Source organism: Pipistrellus hanaki (genome assembly GCF_964339955.1).
Source record: "Pipistrellus hanaki genome assembly, chromosome: 5".
NCBI classification, from domain to species: domain Eukaryota; kingdom Metazoa; phylum Chordata; class Mammalia; order Chiroptera; family Vespertilionidae; genus Pipistrellus; species Pipistrellus hanaki.
Window position 1 is genome coordinate 21,268,828 of NC_140507.1, and position 21,177 is coordinate 21,290,004.

At 39.7% G+C, this 21,177-nt stretch overlaps 1 protein-coding gene across 3 annotated transcripts in view; it reads right to left on the reverse strand.

Moving 5' to 3' along the window:
• Positions 1-21,177, reverse strand: part of STK32A (serine/threonine kinase 32A) — an 86,050-nt gene that overhangs the window by 19,227 nt on the left and 45,646 nt on the right. For 2 of the 3 annotated variants that reach the window (XR_014794972.1, XM_084883173.1), the window contains exon 6: positions 10,027-10,064. Coding sequence is in view for 2 of the 3 variants with exons in the window: in XM_084883173.1 (XP_084739299.1) it covers positions 10,027-10,064 (38 nt within the window). In the remaining variant the exon portion in view is untranslated. Of the gene's footprint in view, positions 1-3,455; positions 3,546-10,026; positions 10,065-21,177 lie in introns of all 3 variants that reach the window. The other variant, XM_084883172.1, reaches the window with a different exon arrangement.

Consider the following 21,177-nt stretch of genomic DNA (forward strand, 5'->3'; position numbering starts at 1 on the left):
TATGTATATACATCTCATATAGGTTAAATCCCACTCCTTGCTTTCTTTGGTGTCTTGCTTTATTTGCTCAATATTTCATGTTATCAAAATTGCTGCACATGGTGTCAGTTTGCTCACAGTTTGATCACATATTATAATTTACCTGCCTATTCTATAGTTGATAGCTATTTGGATTATTTTCAATTTGGGAGTATTGTGAACAACCCTTTCATGACTCTCCTGTACATGGAAGATTTCTGTAAGTACATTCCTGCAAGGAGAATCGCTGGGCATAGAATGGATGTCTTCACATACACTAGATCACACGGAAGTATTTACCAAAGTGGTTGTGCCAATTAACACGATGGCCAGCAAGGTGTCAGACTTCCTTTAGTCAACTTCCTTATCCACACTTGGTATTAACTAAGCTTTTGAGTTTTGCCAGTCTTGTGAGTGTCTAATTGTCTTTCATTGTGGTTAAAATGGACATTCTCCTGATTACTAATAATCTTGGACATATTTTAATGTGTTTATTAGCTCTTTGGATTTCCATCATTTGGTTTTCAGATTTTAAACCAACTGCAGAGTAGATTCTGACTTCAGACCCCGAGGGCTCTATCTACAGCTCCTCTTGGGCAGAGCTTAACTTTTTAGTCTGCAAGTCTCAAGTGGGAACAGCAGTAGTGCCTGCCTCACCTAGTTTAAATGACATGATACACATACTTAGAACAATGTCAGGCACATAGGAAGAGCTCAGTAACTGTGAGCCATTACACCTCCATTGCCATCAATGCTCAAGACGTATTTAGACTTGGGTTTAACTTGGTGCTCCGCCAGTCCTTGTTGTGTGATTCTGACCAGGTCAGTTTCTCTCTATGCCTGGTTTGTTTGTTTTATGTTTGTTTTTTGTAAATCTGTGAAATCAGAATAATGGTGAAATTATTCTATAGGGTTGCTCTGAGAATTTAATGACACAAAATGTTAAAAACTTAGCAAACTGCATGGGCCATAATAAATGCTCACTTTATGATGTCTGTTATTATTGTGATTACATTATACAGTGAAAATTTAGGTTACAGAAATTCAGTATAATCCCACTGTAAAAAAGGATGTCTTTGTGTGCACATGAGCAAAAGATCTGGAAGGAAACCTTAAGTATCTGTAAGTAGAGGGATTAATTTAATGTCCCCTTTGCTTATCGGCAAGGTACACCATTTTCATAGTGAATTTGTTTGTTTGTTTTTGGAGGGGAAGAATGTTTTAATTTAAACTCTAAGTGATCTGGATTATAGTTACCCAGACCGAGGAGTAGGGAGAAGGAAGGATTGGAGTGATGGGAGAAAGCATGGATTTAGAAGATTATGAATGAAAAATGGTTAAGAACTGGCAGCTGCTTATCTTCTCATTTCCAGAGCCAAGAAATTGCTTCATTATTTGCTCTGCATCTCATATTAAGAGCTGTTCTATATTCCTATAATCTTCATTCAGTGTTGAATCCAAGTTTTCTTTTCAGATTTTTTTCCTGGTTAATTGCTAACTAATATCCTATTGGAGTGCTATAAAATGAGTGCTGGTGAAGGTCTATTAAGTAGATTTTTGCCAAGTTTTGGTAACACATTTTTTTTTTTTCTTAAAGAAAGATGATTTCCACCCATAGTACTTCTTAAGAGAGACTCCCATCCAAAAATCAAAGCCAAGGGCAACTTCTGGACAGAGAAACAAGAAGCCATTCTAACCATTTGGCCTACTTAAATTGGCTTACAACCATTTAAGAACCACAAATAACATGAACAATTTTTCTCTTTCAGGGAGAAACTTGATTGTCTAAAGTCAGACAGAGCTTGATTTAATCTAGGCCATTTTCAATTACTAGCCATGTGATCTCGGGCAAATCACTTAAGCTTCTTTGTCTTCCTCATTGTAAAATGCAGATAATTATAACCTGTTGTATACAATTGTTGAGGAAAAAAGTGAATGAGTAAATGAATGCAAAACATTTAACACATCATCTGGCCCACAGAAGGCTTTCAGTAAATGTTAGTAATTGTTAATTATAAGCGGGAAGATGGAGAGGCATGGAGAACCTTGTCCAGATTCCAATTTCTAAGCTCCATGTGGTGAAAAGACTAGACATGCCAATTTCCAGGAGAATTAAATTATATGGATCTTGAATTGAAAATTACTGGGGAGAGAAAATAAAGGTAGCCTCCCTCTCCTTCTCTCACTATGGAAACCAGGCCTAGAAAACCCAGATGCACATTTTCTGGCTTGGCTCCAAGAAAATAGCCCTTGATATGGAAGGAAACCCAGGTAACCTGCAGAATTAAACCCATCAGACCAGCAGGCGTGGATAGTCCTTTGTATCATTTGAGTACCGTGGGCGTTTGGCAGAAAACAGGCTGAATTATATGTGTCCATTACTTCAGAAAAGACAAAATTGATTTATTCCCTCCACTGATCCTTGGAAGCCAGCACATTTGCAATTCAAGCATCGGAGAAAATGAAGCTCATTTTCTGCCATAGATTTCTTTCTCTTAGAAAGTGATACAGTCCTGCATGGGGCGGGATTCTCTTTCCCTTTCTCTCTTCAGCTGCGTGAGGAAAAGAATGAACTATCAGAAGAAAGTGGCATTGTCCTTGCCCTTGATTGCAAGTGCAGGTATCTGGCCCGTGGATTTCTCTGATGGCATCTAGCCAGTACAATTCATGCCACCCCCTGACTTAATTCAATGCCATCAGTTTAACCAGTGACATCATCCACTGTAATCATCACAACTAATTAAGGTAAAAGCATGTCATTTTAATTTTTTTCTCATCCCGTTCACTCTGGGTAAATTTTAAATATTAAGGAAAAACCCAGTTTCTCATCTTTTAAAAAAAGGACTCATGGCATTGTGATAAAGTGAAAACTACAGTTATAACTGGAAGTCACTCTACACTTTACAGCTCTCTGCATGTAATGCCATATCATGTAAACAATGGTTATCATAACACGTGTCACTTATGAGAATCCTACTTATGTCTGTGCCTACTTCTCTGATTGCTCCTATGCTTAACCCCCTCTCACCAGAAAGTAAGCTCCATGGGCTGGAGACTTGGTCTGTGTTGCTCACTCCAGGGTCCCCAGCATCTGATACAGCACCGAGCACCCAGAGGCAGTTAGTAGAAATTAATGAATTAATACTGATTGTCAGGGAGTGGGCAGACACCATCCTAAATAATGCTATAAAATAGTGTTCTCCAAAGGTCATCAGTGGCCCTCCTGACTCAACCTCCGCTGGGGTGCATCCTAAATGGAGAATCCCAAGGCTCACCTGAGACCCATGAAATCAGAAGCTCCCCAGGTAGTCAGAGGGGGGCTTGTCATCTCTAGCTGCAAATCCCTACAGGTGATTGGGGCGTAATAAATGGTCTCTACAGGAATGGAAAGCAAATGCCTTGCCCTGAGTCCAGACAGCTGCCCCAGAAGCCCATACCCATGTAAGGCTTAGTGCCGGCCATGGTGGTGATCTGCGTCTCCCTCGGCAGCATGGCGGCGATGTTGAAGTCTGTGATGTGCACGTGCCCTGGCGGGAGAGAAGGACCACAGAGAAAGTTAAGTCCATTCAACCCAATGGCGCACCCATGTTTCTAACTGAAAGCTTAGTCTGTAAATTCTTCTGTGCTTTGGGCACCAGCAGTAAAAGCTCAATCAGTCTGTCCTCAATTCAATATGCTCTTCAACCAGCAAACCCTTTAGCAAACTGGGAGCCAGAACATGGTCCACAAAGATGAGTATCTGACTATAAGTCTGCAGTTCTGCTTCAGAAAGTGTTCGCTTGGGGACTGGGGCGGGGGGGTGGGGGGTTAAGAGCTCATGCTCTAATAATTCTACTTGGGCAGTTTTTGGCCACAACATTTTAAGTTGGTATAACCTGTGAGTATCAACAGGGAACCAAGAGCTATGCAAAATGTCAAGTGGAACAATGGTCTCTTATGGGATCTTTTTAAAAGAGAGAAACATTGTTACTATAAAGCACATATGAATAGAAATACAGCAGATCTTCGAATAGTGCTGCTTTGTTCAAAGTTGTTTTGTTATAAGATTGATTCCCAGCAGGAGCTACTGTCTGCATGGAGTTTGCATGTTCTCCCCATGTCTGCATCCTAAAGATGTGCACATGAGGTGAATTGGCATGTCTACATTGTCCAGCATGTGTGTGTGTGTGTGTGTGTGTGTGTGTGGCCCTGAGATGGAGGGGAGTCCTATCCAGGGTTGATTCCTACTTTGTCCTTGAGCTGCCCGGACAGGTTCTTGCCATCCGGGTCCCTAAATTGAAGTAAGTGGGTTGAAAAATCATTCTCTTACTTATTTTTCTTCATCATATATATATATATATATATATATATATATATATATATATGATGAATATATATCATCTTTACTTCAGTTTTAATATTAGAAGTGTTTGGGTCTTTATTTAAAACATTTGGTGATGCTTTCTTTTAAAAATATATTTTTTAAATTTTTTACAGAGAGGAAGAAAGAGGGAGAGTTAGAAATATCAATGAGAGAGAAACATCGATCAGCTGCCTCTTGCACACGTCCTACTGGGGATGGGGATGTCCCCGCAACCAAGGCACATGCCCTTGACCAGAATCGAACCCGGGACCTTTCAGTCTGCAGACCAACGCTCTATCCACTGAGCCAAATCAATTAGATGTGGTGATGCTTTTGTGACCAGAACACGCTATAGAACTTAACTCTTCTTTATGTCAATTAGCAGATGGGAAAATTGGGTTCCTTATATGTAATTTTGCTTAAAATCACAGTTTCCAAGAATCTCCTGATGACATAGGACTTGGTATATCTATTTCTTTGCTACGAAAGAACCCTGTTGTATCCTTGGTTTTTTCTCTGAAACAACATTAGTAGTTTTTTTGTCTGTTAAGTCAGAATGGCCCCTAATGGTGCACAACAAAATAACTCACCACAAGAAAGCAGGGGGAACAATTCAGCTATATTTACAAAGAGGCTGTATGAAGAGTTCTAGACTGGGACCCAGGAGGGTTCTCTGCCCCTAACCTCTGCCCCTAACACATTGTGACTTTAAGTCCCATTCCTGTATTGAACCTAAGTCTCTCTTCATAAAAAATGGAGTGGGCGGACTAGATGATCGCCTGGGTCTCTCTCAGCTCTACCATTCATGCCATTGCTGTGGGATCTAACACTTAAATCCAGCAGGGAGTGCATCTGCAAAGTGCATTGGAGTCTTTGTACCGACAGACAGCAAGAAGGAAGAAAGGGGCAGCCCCAGGAGCTCAGGCAGATAAGCTTGTTATATTAGCTGTTGGCATGAAAGCCACGTGCTGTCAGAGGATCTGGAGGTGTTGGCATTTCCATTTCCATGCGTCCGTGATTTCAAGGAGCTGTGGCTGTAATTGGAGGCCATGTCATCGGACTCTTTGTCCAGGTCTCTCTGTCCATCCTACTCCTGCCACACTTGACTATCTGCTCTTTGATGGCATCCAGCCTGCTGCTAAAGATAAATGTCACTGCCTTTATTGCCAAGGTTTGTTTTATACCCACAGGGTTTGTGTTTGCTTATGTGATTCCATTTCAAGACAAAGTAGCACTCGTCTAGCTAAAAGTGAAGGTTTCCTTGCCTGAGTGGTACCAGTGGGTGACTTCAATAACTCACCATATCATAGTAAAGGTGGTCTCTGTTCTCTCTGTTTCCCTAGGGGTCATGCTCAGAGCACTGCATCAGTGGTTCACAAGCTTTGAGACGCTGTGGTGAAGAGCCTATTCTCTGGGGTCAGACTATTTGGCTTTAAGTCCAGTTTCTATCACTAATAGGCTCTGTTATCTTAGAAAGGTGGATGATCTCTCTGTAAAGGTGGGATGATGACAATAGTCTTCTCATGAGATGGTTGGGAAGATAAAATGAAATGATGTCTGTGGGAGACAGCTCAGCATTTGGCAGGAAGTAAGTGTTCAATTGCTGTTTGTCATCATCAGAAACTCCAGAGTTACATAAAGTTGTGTGTGTGTGTGTGTGTGTGTGTGTGTGTGTGTGTGTTCATATGATGCCCACTTGATTTTAAGCACATTTTGAGGATCTGCAAGGGGGGAGCTATTAAAATAGCAAGTTAGTTCTTTTTCACAGCCACAGACTAAGTTTTTGCCTTTCTCTGTTCCCCAGTTGTATGGATGATATTAAGAAAACTACATTATGGATGATGCTGTAATTTTATTTTGTCAGATATACCGGGCAGACAGTATTGTTCTTCCCAACAGAGCATTTATTTCCCAAATAACTAAAAAACACGAGAATTTTAGACACTATGAAATTGATGGAATTGGATGGGGTGCTTAAATTGATAAGATATGAAAAAATATATATCAGGACAACTGGTTAGGGGCTATCCAATGTCTAATGCCTTCTTGGGCTCTGAACTAGTGAGTAAGACATTGGGGGAAAACAGCAGGTATCCACTAAATTAAAACACATTTAAAGTCAAATTCTAATGTGCAAGAAATGTTTATTCACACCATGGAAAGATTCTCCACTCTATGAAAGGATTTTGCTCCTTTAAATATCAACCTTTTCTGATGATTATGAACCAAGATGAATCAGTAAGAATAAAACAAAGTTTCTGCTTGGTGCTGAATGAATATATATATAAGCAATGCAGTATCATACACAGCTCACTTAGAGGAATGGGCATAGGAGGCAGATCAGAAAAGGGCAATTATCCTTCCCAACTGCTGAAATCCCCAGGTAAGAGGTGCATATAATAGCCTGTCTGGGGTGAAATATATATATGAACAGAGAGGATAACGAAACATGGAAAATCACACCAGAAGACCCTCCAAAAGGCAGGCATTGATTTGCAGTTCAGTGGGTTCTTCCAAGAGCAACTCCACATGCTGAGCTCAGGGTGGGGATTACCAGGAATTGGTTTATTTAAAAGTGGTTCATTATGGTCCCTGGGAAATGCCTGAAAGCCTTAGTTTTTCAGAATTCGAATAAATAGAAAGAATTTGCCCTAAAAAGGGACCCCAAAGCAATATTTAGAGAAGAGCTCTCAATGTTCTTGGTTTGTTTGCTTTTATCCATTTACATATCTAATTCTTAAGCAATGTTTCTTTTACTAACTGCAGAGATTTTCAAATGGAGTTCAGAATGAAACATAATACAGAAAATGTCCTCCCCTCCTGGCCTGATCGCCCTTAACCTCCTCTGCCTCGGCCCCACCACCATGGCTTTGTCCAGAAGGATGTCCAGAAGGTCTCCCGGTCTAATTAGCATATTAACCTTTTATTAGTATAGATGTCAGTCTGTTTTTACAATGAGCCTAAGAAATAAATATTCTTTTTATCCCTGGAGAAACTAAGGTAGCAAAGGAAGTTTAGGCAACCTATTGGCCCTCTCTGAGCAAGTGAGTGGGTGAATTGTTTTTATTATATTTTATTAAATTTACCAGGATGACAATTGATAAATAAAACGATATAGGTTTCAAGTGAGCAATGCTATAATACATCATCCATATATTTCATTGTTTGTTAACCATCCAAAGTCTCCTTCCGTCACCATATATTTGGACCCCTTTACCCTCTTCCACTCTCACTGCCCCACTTCCCCTCTGGTAACCACCATATGGTTGTCTGTGTCTATGAATTTATGTGTGTTTTTTGTCTTGTCTGTTTGTTGCTTTCAGTTTTATATTCCTCATATGAGTGAAATCATATGGTTCTTGACTTTTCCCATCTGACTTATTTTGCTTAGCATGATATTCTCAAGATCCATCCATGTTGGCACAAGTGACAGTGTTTCATCTTTCTTTAGGACTCAATAGTATTCCAATGTATATATGTATCACATCTTCTTTGGTTATTAACTTCAGTGATCTGGTTCCAGAATCCACAATTAATCGTTCACAAGGATAGTCTCTGAGAGTGGTTAAATTTACAGATTAATTTATTTCTGGACTTTTCTTCCAACCTACCACCACCATGCTGGCAAGAAACCATGAGGAGGGGAAATCAGTTGAATGTGAGAGGACAGACGACTTCATGGTAAAATTGGAATGAAACCATGTTTGAAATCTAAGATTAAAACACTGTTCTCTGAAATGGAAGGTAAATCTTGAACAAGTTTTTGGTTGACAGGACCTGTATGTCTCTATTCAGAGCCTTAATGAATGGTAGAGCAATATATTGTAAACAAGGGCAACCAGGACAGGTGGGAACAGAGTCCCAACCTGGGTCCTGCTTGTCCAGCCAGCCATTCACTTTTACGAGACTGTGGTGGACAAAGAAGCATCTTTTTCTAAATTGTGCAAAGGTGGCCTCTATAAGCTAGGGAAGCCCTCTCCATATCCGTGAAGTTTATGTGCACCAGGGAGTGCTGGTGTGTTAACAAAAGTCACCTTCATGCTAAGTCTCACCATTGCTCACATTTCTGAAATCCAGAGAATCTGTTCCCAAATGTCAGAAGCAGTGAAGGGAAGGAAGAAATAAGGCGTTGAAAGTGGAAAAATCTTTTTAGAGAGTTGGTAAATAAATAATGACCCCGAGCCTTAAAATTAGAGGTCATACGCAGAAGTGTTTCTTAGCTCTCTGAGCACAGGCAGGGTCTGGCAAACCAGGTGCGAATGCAACTAGGTAAATAAATAATGAGCCATGGATGGTACTTGGAATTTCATTCCCACTTGCAAGTCCTAATTGTTAAAGTCACATGAGTAAGGAGCTTTGCAGATTCATGACTCATCTAGCAGCTTTCTGAAAAGAACAAGGATCTTATTGCCACTGTAACACAGATAACTTATAGTCTGCTCTGATGGACCAATAAATCCAAATGTACATTCAAATAAATATTAAACAGAGAATAGACACATTTAATCATTGTCGGCAAAAGCTTGTTCTATAGGGTATCTTTAATCAGTGTTTTTTGAACTTCTGGCATTCGTTTTTTTAACCTTCATGGTTCTTCCCATATTCCTATATCTCATTTCTGTCTGGGTACCACATATTGTCATCTACTTTATACTTTTCTTTAAAGCGACTGATTTTTTTTTCAGAAAGAGGGAAGGAGGGAGGGAGAGAAGTGGGGGAAAAGAGGAGAGAGAGAGAGAGAGAGAGAGAGAGAGAGAGAGAGATTTTTGTTGTTCCCCATATTTATGCACTCATTGGTTGATTCTTATATGTACCTGACCAGCGATTGAACCTGCAACCTTGGTATATTGGGATGATGCTCTAACTAATTGAGATACCTGGCCAGAACCCTGGTTGATTTTTTAAACAGAAAACTCAACATCCTTCTGCAAATGTAAGACCAATTTGCCCTCCTAAGAAGGAAAGCATAAAAGTGGGTGCAATGCCAGCAAAACAGTATTCCAGATTTAGGGGGAAATACTATTGCCTGTTTAATGCACTAAGTTTGAGGCCTGCTCATCTTTATTAAAAAAAGGAGACCGTGGTCATAAAGGTATAAGGTAAACCAGCACCAAAACACTGTTTTCTTGAAGGAATGAGTTGGAGTGGAAGGACATTGAAAAGAGTTACTTTCTCATTATGTAATTCAGTGTTGTTTAGGGTATATTGGTGTACTACACCACTTCTGAAAATACTAAAGTTTCTTCAGATTATCCCTCCCACTTATAAAATGGAGTATGTACCCTGGACAGTGTGGATCAGTTGTTGAAGCATCTTCCTGTGCACCAAAGACTCGCAGGTTCCATTCCTACTGGGGGCATGTGTGTGTGAGGCAACAGATACTTCCCTCTCACATCAATGTTTCTCTCTCTCTCCCTCTCTCTCTCTCTCTCTCTCTCTCTCTCTCTCTCTCTCTCTCTGTCTCTGTCTCTCTCTCCCTTTCTCTAATAGCAATAAAAATATATCCTTGGGCAAGGATTAAAAAGAAAACAAAATGGAGTTTGTACATGTAACTCAAGTCAAGCAAGACACCTTTTCTACATGTAATACTCCTTAGCTGGGGATAATCATTATTGTTCTATATACAAGGTAGAAGTAAACTTGTTGCAAACAAATCATTCACTTACCATGTTCATCAAGCAAAATATTGTCAGGCTTCATATCCCTAGGGAGTAAAAAGAAAAAAGAAAGTTTCTGTTAATAAAACAAACATAACTAAAGGAGAAAGTGCTCAAGAATGCTAAATAGGGCCAAAACCGGTTTGGCTCAGTGGATAGAGCGTCGGCTTGCGGACTGAAAGGTTCCGGGTTCGATTCCGGTCAAGGGCATGTACCTGGGTTGCGGGCACATCCCCAGTAGGGGGTGTGCAAGAGGCAGCTGATTGATGATTCTCTCTCATCAATGTTTCTAACTCTATCCCTCTCTCTTTCTCTCTGTGGAAAAATCAATAAAATATATTTTTTTAAAAAAGAATGCTAAATAGGGTTGAAATAATGTAATGGCCCCTCATTTCTCACAATCTTATTAAATTCTCACAGTGAATCTATGAGACAATGACCATGAACACCTCCAATTTCTAGATCAGAAAGCCAAGGCTTAAAGAAGTTAAGTAATTTAGCCCAGGATCAGAGATAGGAAATGAAAGAACTGGGCTCTGAGCCGGGGTCTCTCTCATTCAAAAACTCAGACTCTTAATTTCTATTGCATATATCTAAGCATGTAAGTATTGTTCCATAATGTCATAAGGGGCATTTAAATTGTCCTAAGGTAGTAATACTAATAATAATTTACACTAATTTTCATCTGGGTACATCTGGGATGACTGTAAAGACTATAAAATAAGAAACAAAAAAGGTGTATAATACGAGTTTATTTTAAATGTGCAGAGATTCTAATTTTCCTTGGATGAAAATATAGGATGATGCTATAATTCTCTAGTTACTTAATATTATTCCAGGGGTGAATGTGGTTGATTAAAAGATCTGGACCAGTCTTCAGTGCTTTGGTGAGATCCTTAAATCTCTAAAAGGGAACAAAACCCACCCTCTTCCAGTAGTTTCATGATAACTACTTTGAGCAATAGCTTATAGAGTTTTCAAAATTCTCCTGGAACAAATATTGGAAGCAGTGCTCCTCGACCAGAGAACAGCAATGCTGTGCCTGCTACCCTGGTCCTCCACTCTCAGGTTTTACTGCCCTTCCCTAATGTACCATTAGAGCACTTCAGCCTAAATTCACAGAAGCCATTAGGGAAGAAACTCTGGAATCAGTTTTGGGAAAACATTTTCAGCCTAGTCAAGTGGCTTTTATGTCACTTGAATAAGGTGACCTTGGTCTCTGACAGACTAAGATTGTCAGGGTCCTCTTTCTTAAAAACATTATTGAATAACAGCCCCTTACCTATAAACAGAACCAAGTATATGCCACCTCCTAATATGCAGATGCATGAATAGTTTCAGGAACTTTGAGTATCTTCTCATTTAGTTTGTTAGGGTTTTAACATTCATTCTGGATTCATAAGTGATCATCTGTAGCTAGGACAAATTTTTCTCTGGTTCCAAGTGCAATTTTCCAAAAAGATAGTATAGGGGGTTTCCAACCTCATGCTTCTATGGCTAATCTCTCAATATTGCATATTCTGCCCCACACCCTTTGATAGATCCCATTATTTCAAGAAGTATCAAGTTCAAACTCACTCACTGGTATATGGAGGAAAGTCTCTCTTCTCACCTGACTCCCATCCTCCAGCCGCATGGAAGCACACGCAGTCCCCCAAATGCTCCCTGCATCCCCGCACCTTCTGCTGTTCCCTCACCAGAATCAGAGCCCTCTCACCACTGCAAGCAGACAGTGCAGACTCATCCTTCACCTCATAGCTCAGATGCCACTTTCTGCAGGAAGCCTTTCCTGATTTCCCAGTTCTTCATCAATGGCCCCTTCTGTGTGCTCTGCAGAGTACACCTCTTCCATCATAACATTTATCATTTATATTTATTCTGTTCTCCAACTGGACCATGCACTCCTTGATGTCAGATTTCTAAATTAATGTCATACTCTATCACATAGGCTCACAGTGTCTGGTGGCCAGTATATGAATGACTTTATGGAACTAGGAAAATGTCTAGTGCACTCAAGGTTAATCCTAGCAGTATCTACCAGAGCACTGCAGCGCACCTCCAAACACTCTGCAGTTGAAAGTTTGGGTACCCAGGTGCTAGGCTCTTACTACCTCTTTCAGACCTGCATGCAGTGAGAGCCAGTGAGTGTTTGCCAGGCGAGGGAGGAGGCCCCAGGAGCCCAGCCGGGAAGGAAGAGACCTGGATGTGGCCAGATCAGCAGACTGACTCCGTGACCTGGATTTATGAGGGCTTGCTGGGAAAAAAAATGAATTGCTCTGGATTTGACACTTTATGAGCTTCTGTAAATCTCTGAGCATAGTTTTATTTTTTATTAATGCTACATATCATTATACCCACTATTTGCCCCAGAAGCTAAAGATGCTTAAAGAATAATACAGAGATAAGAGAGGGAACAATTAGTTTAATGTGTCACTTCTAACTTCAATCTCATATTCATTTATTCGTGAAATATTTATTTTAATAAGTCACTATGCTAGGACTTTAGAAATATAAAGACAACTGAGATATAGTTCTTCTAGAGATGAAGAGGATAAGACAGGTTCATAAAGAACCAGGCAAAAAAAGAGCTTAATATGGCAAAGGCGTGTATTTACTACTAAATTCAGAAAGAAGAAAGAAAAAAGACTATTTAAAAAGAAAAAGTGGACTTTCCACATAAAAATAAAGTAGGCATAGATTCTAAATACATAGTTTTCCCAAAATGTGATGATGTGACTTCTAAGTCACTACAGGGTCAGCTGCAGAATAACACTGTTTATTCATACACCAGGAGAAAGAAAATGGAAAGAAACCCAGTGTGCTATCTAAAAATTCCTGCTAGAACAAGTTGAGATTTTTCTCATTTTGAAATTTAGCACCACTTTGTTATCTTTTCAAATAATCCTATGTCTGAAATAGCTTATGCTAATACGTTACTTTCATTTAAGGCAATCTGAAATAAGGTTTCACTTAAGGTGACTTATGATATGGTTTCACTTAAAGCTCTATAATATGATTTAACCTGATGACTATCAAACTTGTATATGTTCAGAATCCCCAGAAGGGCACGCTTTAAACGTGGATTCTGTGACCTACCAAGCTCAGTTGGACTCTCTGTGGATAAGCCCAGGCATCTGTCCAAAACAGACTCTTCCAGACCTTCTTATGCACAGTCATGTTCAGAAATACCATCCAGGCATGGTTCAAGTCCAAAAGTAGCAATCTGATTTTAAAACGTGAACCGCTTATAAGCTTCTCTATGAATGTAAAAGTGTTAGAGAAGTACAATACCTACCACTCTGGGCACATTCTTCGGTTAAAATGTACAGGGAGGTCTCTCACAGCCTACATGCCATGAGCAGGGAGCTAGTGATGACAATGTCTGTGTGGGTATTCCATCTAATACCTTAGCCTCTCATTTCCCTGATTTTCCTCCAGTCTTTTCATCTATCCCACCCAATTGTTTTCTTATCCCCATTTCCTTAATCATTCTTTGTCTTTATGCTAGCCTACCCCCTGCCCAGCATGACCTCCCATCCCATACCATTCCCAAACTGGCAGGTCAGACACACTGAGACCATCAGCTTCTCAGAGAAAGGACATCGTTTCTGCCAGCTCCCCAAAGTGCCAGAACAAAGGAAGTGCTTGAGTAAATATCAGTCATAACAATGGGTGAATCTGTTTCCTTGGTTTCTCAGACTTCTGGAGAAATAAGCCATACAATCTTTTTTCCCTTAAGAAAAGAAAAGAAAAAGAAAAAGAACAACCCCTTCTCCCACCCCTCCCCCCAAAAAAAACCACCAAAAAAACAAACAACTCTCTATGCCAGCCAGATGCATTATATTTACTGTTAGTCAACTAAACAATTGATCATTTTAGTACTAAGTGGATGAGTATATACTAGAGTAGGAGTGATAAAGCCGTGATTTCTGCAGTCTGAGCCCCCAAGTGCAGAGAGGAGGCTCTAGGATGTGGGGAGTGGTAAAGTGCAATCCTAGGCGCACACACTCTAGAAACTCAGGTCATACCCTGTTTTCTCAGATGACTCCTACTGGGGGACCAGAAGCAGCATGTGCACATGTAATGCTTCCCGTGGCAGGTCCAAGGTGGGAACTGATATCCCTGCCATTCTCAGCTGAATGCCTTTCCAGGACATTAGCAGAACTTAATAGGCTCATTACATCCCTTCACTGCACCTACCCTGGGATCAAGTCACTCACCCCGCAATCCGATACGAGGTGTTGTGGGAGCAGGGAACAGGAAAATCAGTGTATCCAAACCAAAATCAACTCCCTCCCTGTCTCCCAGCTTTCTGATAGGTCCACAGTTTGGGTTTAATTTTCTGTTACATAACAGTCTCCTAAGTTGAGTCTTCAAGTTCTTGAGAGGGGAAAATATCATACATATAGATCTATAGTATATTATTTAGGGTGTCACCTAAAGGCTATTGGTCACATAAATCTATGTTAAGAAAAAAGTTGTTTGGGGTGGGAGTCAGGAGAAATTGTAAGCAGAAACACATAGTTTGGAATGCGAGGTAGAGGTGAAAATTGCCAGGATTGGATTATTACAGATCAGGTCTCATCTTCCACAGTTATTACAATATTATTGACTGTATTCCCTATGCTATACTTTATATCCCGTGACAATTTTATAACCACCAATTTGCATACCTCAATTCCTTCCCCCTTTTTAAGCAATTCCTCCAATCCCCCTCCCATCTGCCAACCATGAAATTGTTCTCTATATTTCTAAGTTTATTGTTTTTTTGTTGTTGTTGTTTATTTTGTTCTCTATATTTCTAAGTTTGTTTCTGTTTTTTGTTTATTTTTTTCAGATTCCACATATAAGTGAAACCCACATACTTATTCACCTACAGTCCCACCGCTGTGCTTCCTTCTCTGGCCTTAGAGCCAGGGTCTGGATTCACACAGTCTCCACTCATATCCTGGGGTCACGAGTCAGGAGCTCCGTACGTGACTTAAAATTTATTAAAAGCTCAGCGCAGGCTAGTTAAATGTTAACCTGGAAGTGAGCAGTTCTTTACCTTTTTCACCTAGGTTTTTAACGAATGTGTGGCCTTGGGTGAAAAGCACAATTCCAAAGTTCCCTTCAAAACTGCCTGATCCATGATACAAAGAAGGCAGATTCTCCTGTTTTCACAATGCGTAATTCATGCTCATTCATTATTCCATAGCCTGGGAGCAGGTGCTCAATAGAACTATCAACCTAATACCCTCATTACTGCGTTGCCGGTTTGTTCTTGAGGCTCCGTTGCTTTTCTGCTCTGAGAGTTAGAAACAGAACCTGGGCAAGGGCTTGTGAGCTACTGAAGCGAAGACTTATCCAACCGGAAAGGAAGGGCATTTTCTTAACCACCCCGTAGAAAATAGTAGCCTGAACCCAAAACCTATTATCCCACTGCAGTAAACAGAAAAGGTTATTAATATAGGGAAGGAAGAAAGCCAGCATCAAGTGAAACAGGCACAATATAAGCAATCAGATATTCTATCATTCCTTTGGGGCTCTTAATTTTCTCATGCTGGAATTGCTGATTTGATTATTTGGAAAAGATTTAACTCTCCTTCAAGATATTTAAATGCAAAACAAAATGTTATTTAAAAAAAAAACCCACACAAGTGGCTGAAATATCTCACCAAATCTGAAATACAGAAGTAAGCAGATAGTTTCTGGGCAACATAAAATAGGTTCCCATATCCTAAAGCTAGTGGATTGGACTACCATGATTTTACAAGCAATTCTAACATGTTTTGTTATCTGGTCTCCCATCCCATAATATATTTGGAGACAGAAGCTGATCTGAGTAACACAAGCTAAAGAGGCAAAGATTGAAATCTTAGCAGCTAAGGAAATGATTAAAACATACTGTATTAGTTTGCTAGGGCTGCTGCAACAAAGTACTACAAACTTAGTGGTTTTAAAAATAAAACAGATTTATATTGTCTTGAAATTCTGGAGGCGAGAAGTTCAAAATCAAGGTGTCAGTAGGGCCCTGCTCCCTTTGTAAACCGCAGTGGAGGGTCCTTGCTTTCTCTTAGCCTCTGTTGGTTTGCTGGCAATCTTTGACCTTTTCCCCAACCCTTCATTTTCACATTGAGTTTTTCCTGTGACCCTTCATTTCACCTTCCCTCTGAATATGATTCTCCCTGTGTCAAAATTCCCTGTTTTGATAAGGACAGCAGTTACCTTGGATTAGAGCCCTCCCTAATGAACTAATTTAAACTTGATTACCTCTATCAAGACCCCATTTCTTATTAAAGCCACATTCTGAGATACTAGGGGCTAGGACTTCAATTTGTCTTTTTTTTGCGGGGACACACAATTTAGCCTATAACACCAACTAAAAATATGTCTATCAACAAATGTTCATTGCTCTTGGGTAGATAGCACTAAAGAGCTTGTTTGACCTTGAGGATGACTATTATTTCATAAGAGTGAAACTAAAGGAGCCTAATATGAAGAGGAGGGTCTTGAAATCAGATAATCTTACTTTTGAATCTGGCCTTAGTATACTAACTGTATGATATTGAGCAAGTTACTTAATCCCATCATGGTATTGTTTACTATCAAAACAGGCAGTATGTGCAAAATGCTTATGAGCGAGGTGCCTAATTCTTGATATGTGCAAAAGTGATATCTCTTCTTCGGTCATTAAGAAAATGATGTATGTACTTTGTAGTATAAATTAAATGGTTAAATGTTGGTGAGCAGAAAGGAGTAAACACCTTCTGGAATTAGCAAAACATCTCTTCAGATGACTCATTCCCACGGGCTTCAGGGAGCTGGGGTGTCACTGTGTTGGCAAGTTCATTTCTCAGGAGCTCATCTGTCACTTAACGATCATTGACAGAAATGATTAGCGGCAGAAATATCTTATTTTTTCCTCTCAGTTACCATCTCAGGAAAATAAAATGTGACTTCCGGGCTACTACAGTGTGTGTGAATCAGACAAAAAAATGAAACTCAGCCTAGGACTGTGGTCGGCAACTGGCAACTGCTGCTCTTGAACCACATGTGACTCTTTGGCCCCTTGAGTGTGGCTCTTCCACAAAATACCATGGCCTGGGCAAGTCTATTTTTAAGTGGTGTTCGAAGAAGTTTAAAAAACTTGGCTCTCAAAAGGAATTTCAATTGCTGTACTGTTGATATTTGGCTCTGTTGGCTAATGAGTTTGCCGACCACTGGCCTAGGAGATCTCTGCCCATAAAAGACTTGGGTTCAAACAAATACTGTTGGTTCACAACTGAATTGCAAATAACACCTTGATTAGTAAATGTGCTGGAAGCTGTTTATCACACCTCACTGTCACATGCTCTGTAGACAGTCTATTTCCCTCATGTGGCCTTCTTGGGGAGAAATGGGAGTATGGTAGAGAATAGAAAGACAAATGAGACCATATTTTGAAGAGCATCCTACTAGCATTGAGAAGAAATCACCCTAGAATCTTTGGTATGAAAGAAGCATTCTTGATCATTTGACCCTTTTTAGTAGAGGAGTTCAAAGCTATGTTTAAGCTCACAGAGAACTGTGTCAGAGTCTGGTTTAGTACATTTTCTTTAGAAGAAGTATGGTGGACAGACTTTATGGTGACCCCATGATTCCTACCTCCTTGTGTCCAGGTCTTATATAATCCCAAACTCTTGAGTATGGGCTGGTTGTGTGGCTTGCTTCTAACCATCACTATATGGCAAAGGTTGATAGGAGGTCACTCTTGTGATTGTGATATATTATGTCTTATTATTCAATTATATATACTCTGTCTTGCTCAAAGACTCACTCCAGAGTCTTGCCCTCCTCACTGAATTTGAAAAAACAAACAAACAAAACTGCCATGAGTTCTATAGCCCCAGAGAAATGAATTCTGTCAAGTTCCTGGCTGAACATGGAAGCCAGTCCAGCCTCCAGAAAAGAGCCCAGGCCTGGCCAATGCCTTGCTTGGAGCTTTGCAAGCTCAGATGTGCCAAGACTCCTGATGCAAGGAAACTATGAGATAATCAATGTGTATTAAGTCATTACATTTGTGGTCATTTGTCACACAGCATAAAAAAAACTAATAACTAAAACTAATGGGGGAAAGCCACACACACCAGGAGTATGCAATAGGAACGTGTGGAATAAATTTAAAAATGCTAAAAACAGTGTTTTCCACAGCAAACCTTACCATCTATGTTCACCTAAGGATTATTGTATATACTGTCCTCATTCATTGATTCAGTTGTTGACTTCTTCAGCAACCACTCTGGATTAGATTGCAAACATGAGTGAGGTGCAGTCTGCCACCATGGGGCTTAAGTTTGGGAGGAAGATAAAGCTTTTTATAAACAAAAACAAACAAAAAAAAGCAATGTCTTCCAAGGGCAACAATTAAAAGTATGATCTTGAGCATTGTGAAGATGCAACTGTGTGAGTGATGTGTGTGTGTGTGTGTGTGTTTGTGTGTTAGCTGAGGATTGCACATCTCTACTGGTTTTCTTTTTAGCAGTGCCACCAAATTATACGCCTTTCTGGTGTCAGTATTGAAGGGTTTACTTGACCCCTTTTCACTCTGTAATATTGTCAATCCTGGAAAACAGAAGAGCTGTCTGTCCTTTTACCGTTGGAGGTCAGCACTGAGAGCACTGCCTGGTGAAGTAGCTCAAAAATCAGATTTTGAATGAATATTTATGACCAAAGCATTATTCCTAAGCTTTTTCTTTCACAATCAAGATGATGATTTCTAGAAAAATGATAGAAACGTCTCACAAGTAGCTACTGCAATCCAAGAGGGGATGTGCATCTAACAGAAGCTCTGAGATGAACAAGGGTGTCAGTTATTGGTTCCTGTGATTACAGCAAGGAAGACAAAGGTGATGAATAAAAAATTTCATCTGTCTGTTTTTTACAATCATCAATTTTCTTATTCCTACTTCAACATATCTCTCATCAATTAGAAATGACATTTTTGCAACTCTCTCCACTGTACTGTAATTATTTATACAAATTTCCTAATTATAGTTTTATCCCATTCCTATAGGAATTTAGAAATCAGTGAGTTATATCTTCATTAGAGTAGGGGTAATTCCCAGAAAGAGGAAGAGACAATCACAAAATACCACTCAACTGGTATTTTGATCCAAGATGATTTACTGTTTAAGTGTCCCATACAATTAATCTCATCAGCTTAAATTCATACTTGGGTCTTCTCTGACACCTGACAAGGGAGTGAGTACACATTTATCTTTTGGGCTATAATAATTACTTTCCATCCCATTATTCTATATCCAAGAGACTGTGACAACCAATGAATTAAATAGTATGATCCCATAGGAAGGATTGTAATGAATTTTATTTTCCTGCCTTTTTTTAAAAAAATAAAAGCAAATAATCACTTTGTCCATATTTTAAAATCTTCACTTACCAATTTAATGTAAGTAAAAAGGAATACTGAATTAGAAACTGGCCATAATTTGGAAACTAAAGCTGATTTTTAATGCTGTCCTCATAGCAAAACATTTGACTTCTTGACTAAAAAGAAAACTGCCTAATGTTGCAAATTAATGGTTATTATGCAATCCGTGTCTTTCACAACAAGCATAGAAAAGAACAATTCTAAAATTTAGAGAAACTAGCTAAATATTCTACAAATTTAGGAAAGTACAGAAAAAATTTTAAATCTGTGGATTTTTAGAAAATCCACAAACAAAATAAAACTCCATGTCTCACTTGGAAATTATGTCAGAAACAGGACCTATTATATTTTTAAAAAATAAACTAGGCTAGACATTGCTGTCAAGAAAGTGAATAGGAACAAAAATTAAAATAGCCCATCCAAGGTTACCACTTAGAGACGCATAAGAATTTTTACTCAGCTTCCTTTACAAGGACTAGATTCTTCTTCCCACTTTGACTATTAGCATCCTTTCTAAACCCTCTGAGCTCTCAAGAAACTTGGTTTTGTTACCCCAACCATTTTCTTCTCTGAAATACTTTGGTTTTTCTTGCACAATTCAGCTTCTGGTTTTAGGCTGTTCTGCCATTTGTTGGTTCCACACGTGTCATCTTCACTGTACAGCCAGGCCGTGGGAGCCTCAGGCAGGTGGACATGAGCCTTACAAACTATATCCTTGACTCTGCTCAACATCTGTAGGGTGGAGAGTAGCCAAGGCCTCTGCATTTCTATCAAGTGATGCCTCACCTACTTGTTAGCTAAGTTATTTTCTGAACCAGAGTTTCATCAGCTATAAAATAGGCAGAGTCACACCACCAGCCTCCTGGGCTGTGGGCAGATTGGTCAACTATAAAATAGGGACAGTCACACCACCAGCCTCCTGGGCTATGGGCAGATTGGGTGAAATAATTCACTATTGCTTAGCAGAGAGCCTGGTACCCAGGAAGCCCTCAGAAAAATGCCAGTTTTCTGCTCCACACATATTTGCTGACTCTAATGGATAATCCTGAATATTCTACCATGTCCAGAGACAAAACATTTCTCATCTGAAATTAGGAAGTCACATATTGTACAGCTGCAGGTTTACGCAGATGGTCTTTCCTTGTCTGGGGAATCTTACTATATTTCGGCGATTCTTCTCCCTCCCCACCCCCCCAACCCCCCACTCACACTTTAGTATCTTGGAACTCAGGAGGTGTCTTATAATCCAGTCTTCCAAGCAACTGAAAAATGTTTTGTTGTTTTTTTTAGAGTCAATCAAATCCAGCACAAACTGATTGATTCTTTTGAAGAACGAGATTTTAAAGAATTATATTCCGAAGCTTCTATCTCTCCTATGTTGCTCTTCATGCTTTTAACTCTGCCCCATAAGCCCCCCGCTCAGAGAGTCACTGTCCTTGTTCTTTAAATGCCATAGACAAAGAGACACTGCTCATTTTTACCATGGCCATGTTTTCTCAGCCATTTGACAGCATTTCAAATTGATACCACTTCAAACTGATCCCCGTACTCTGAGCGCAGAAAGTAATTGTTATTAGAGTTCTCTCACAATTAAAAGGCCTATCTTGGAAAGTCTTCATGATATTGATATATGTCCTGATTTTCCCAGAATATTTTTTTAGTTTTGCCTATTGTCCCAGCATAATTATTAACAGCAACTCCTTTCATCCTCAGGCGTACTCTGGTTTGGACAATAGATGATAAGATCACCC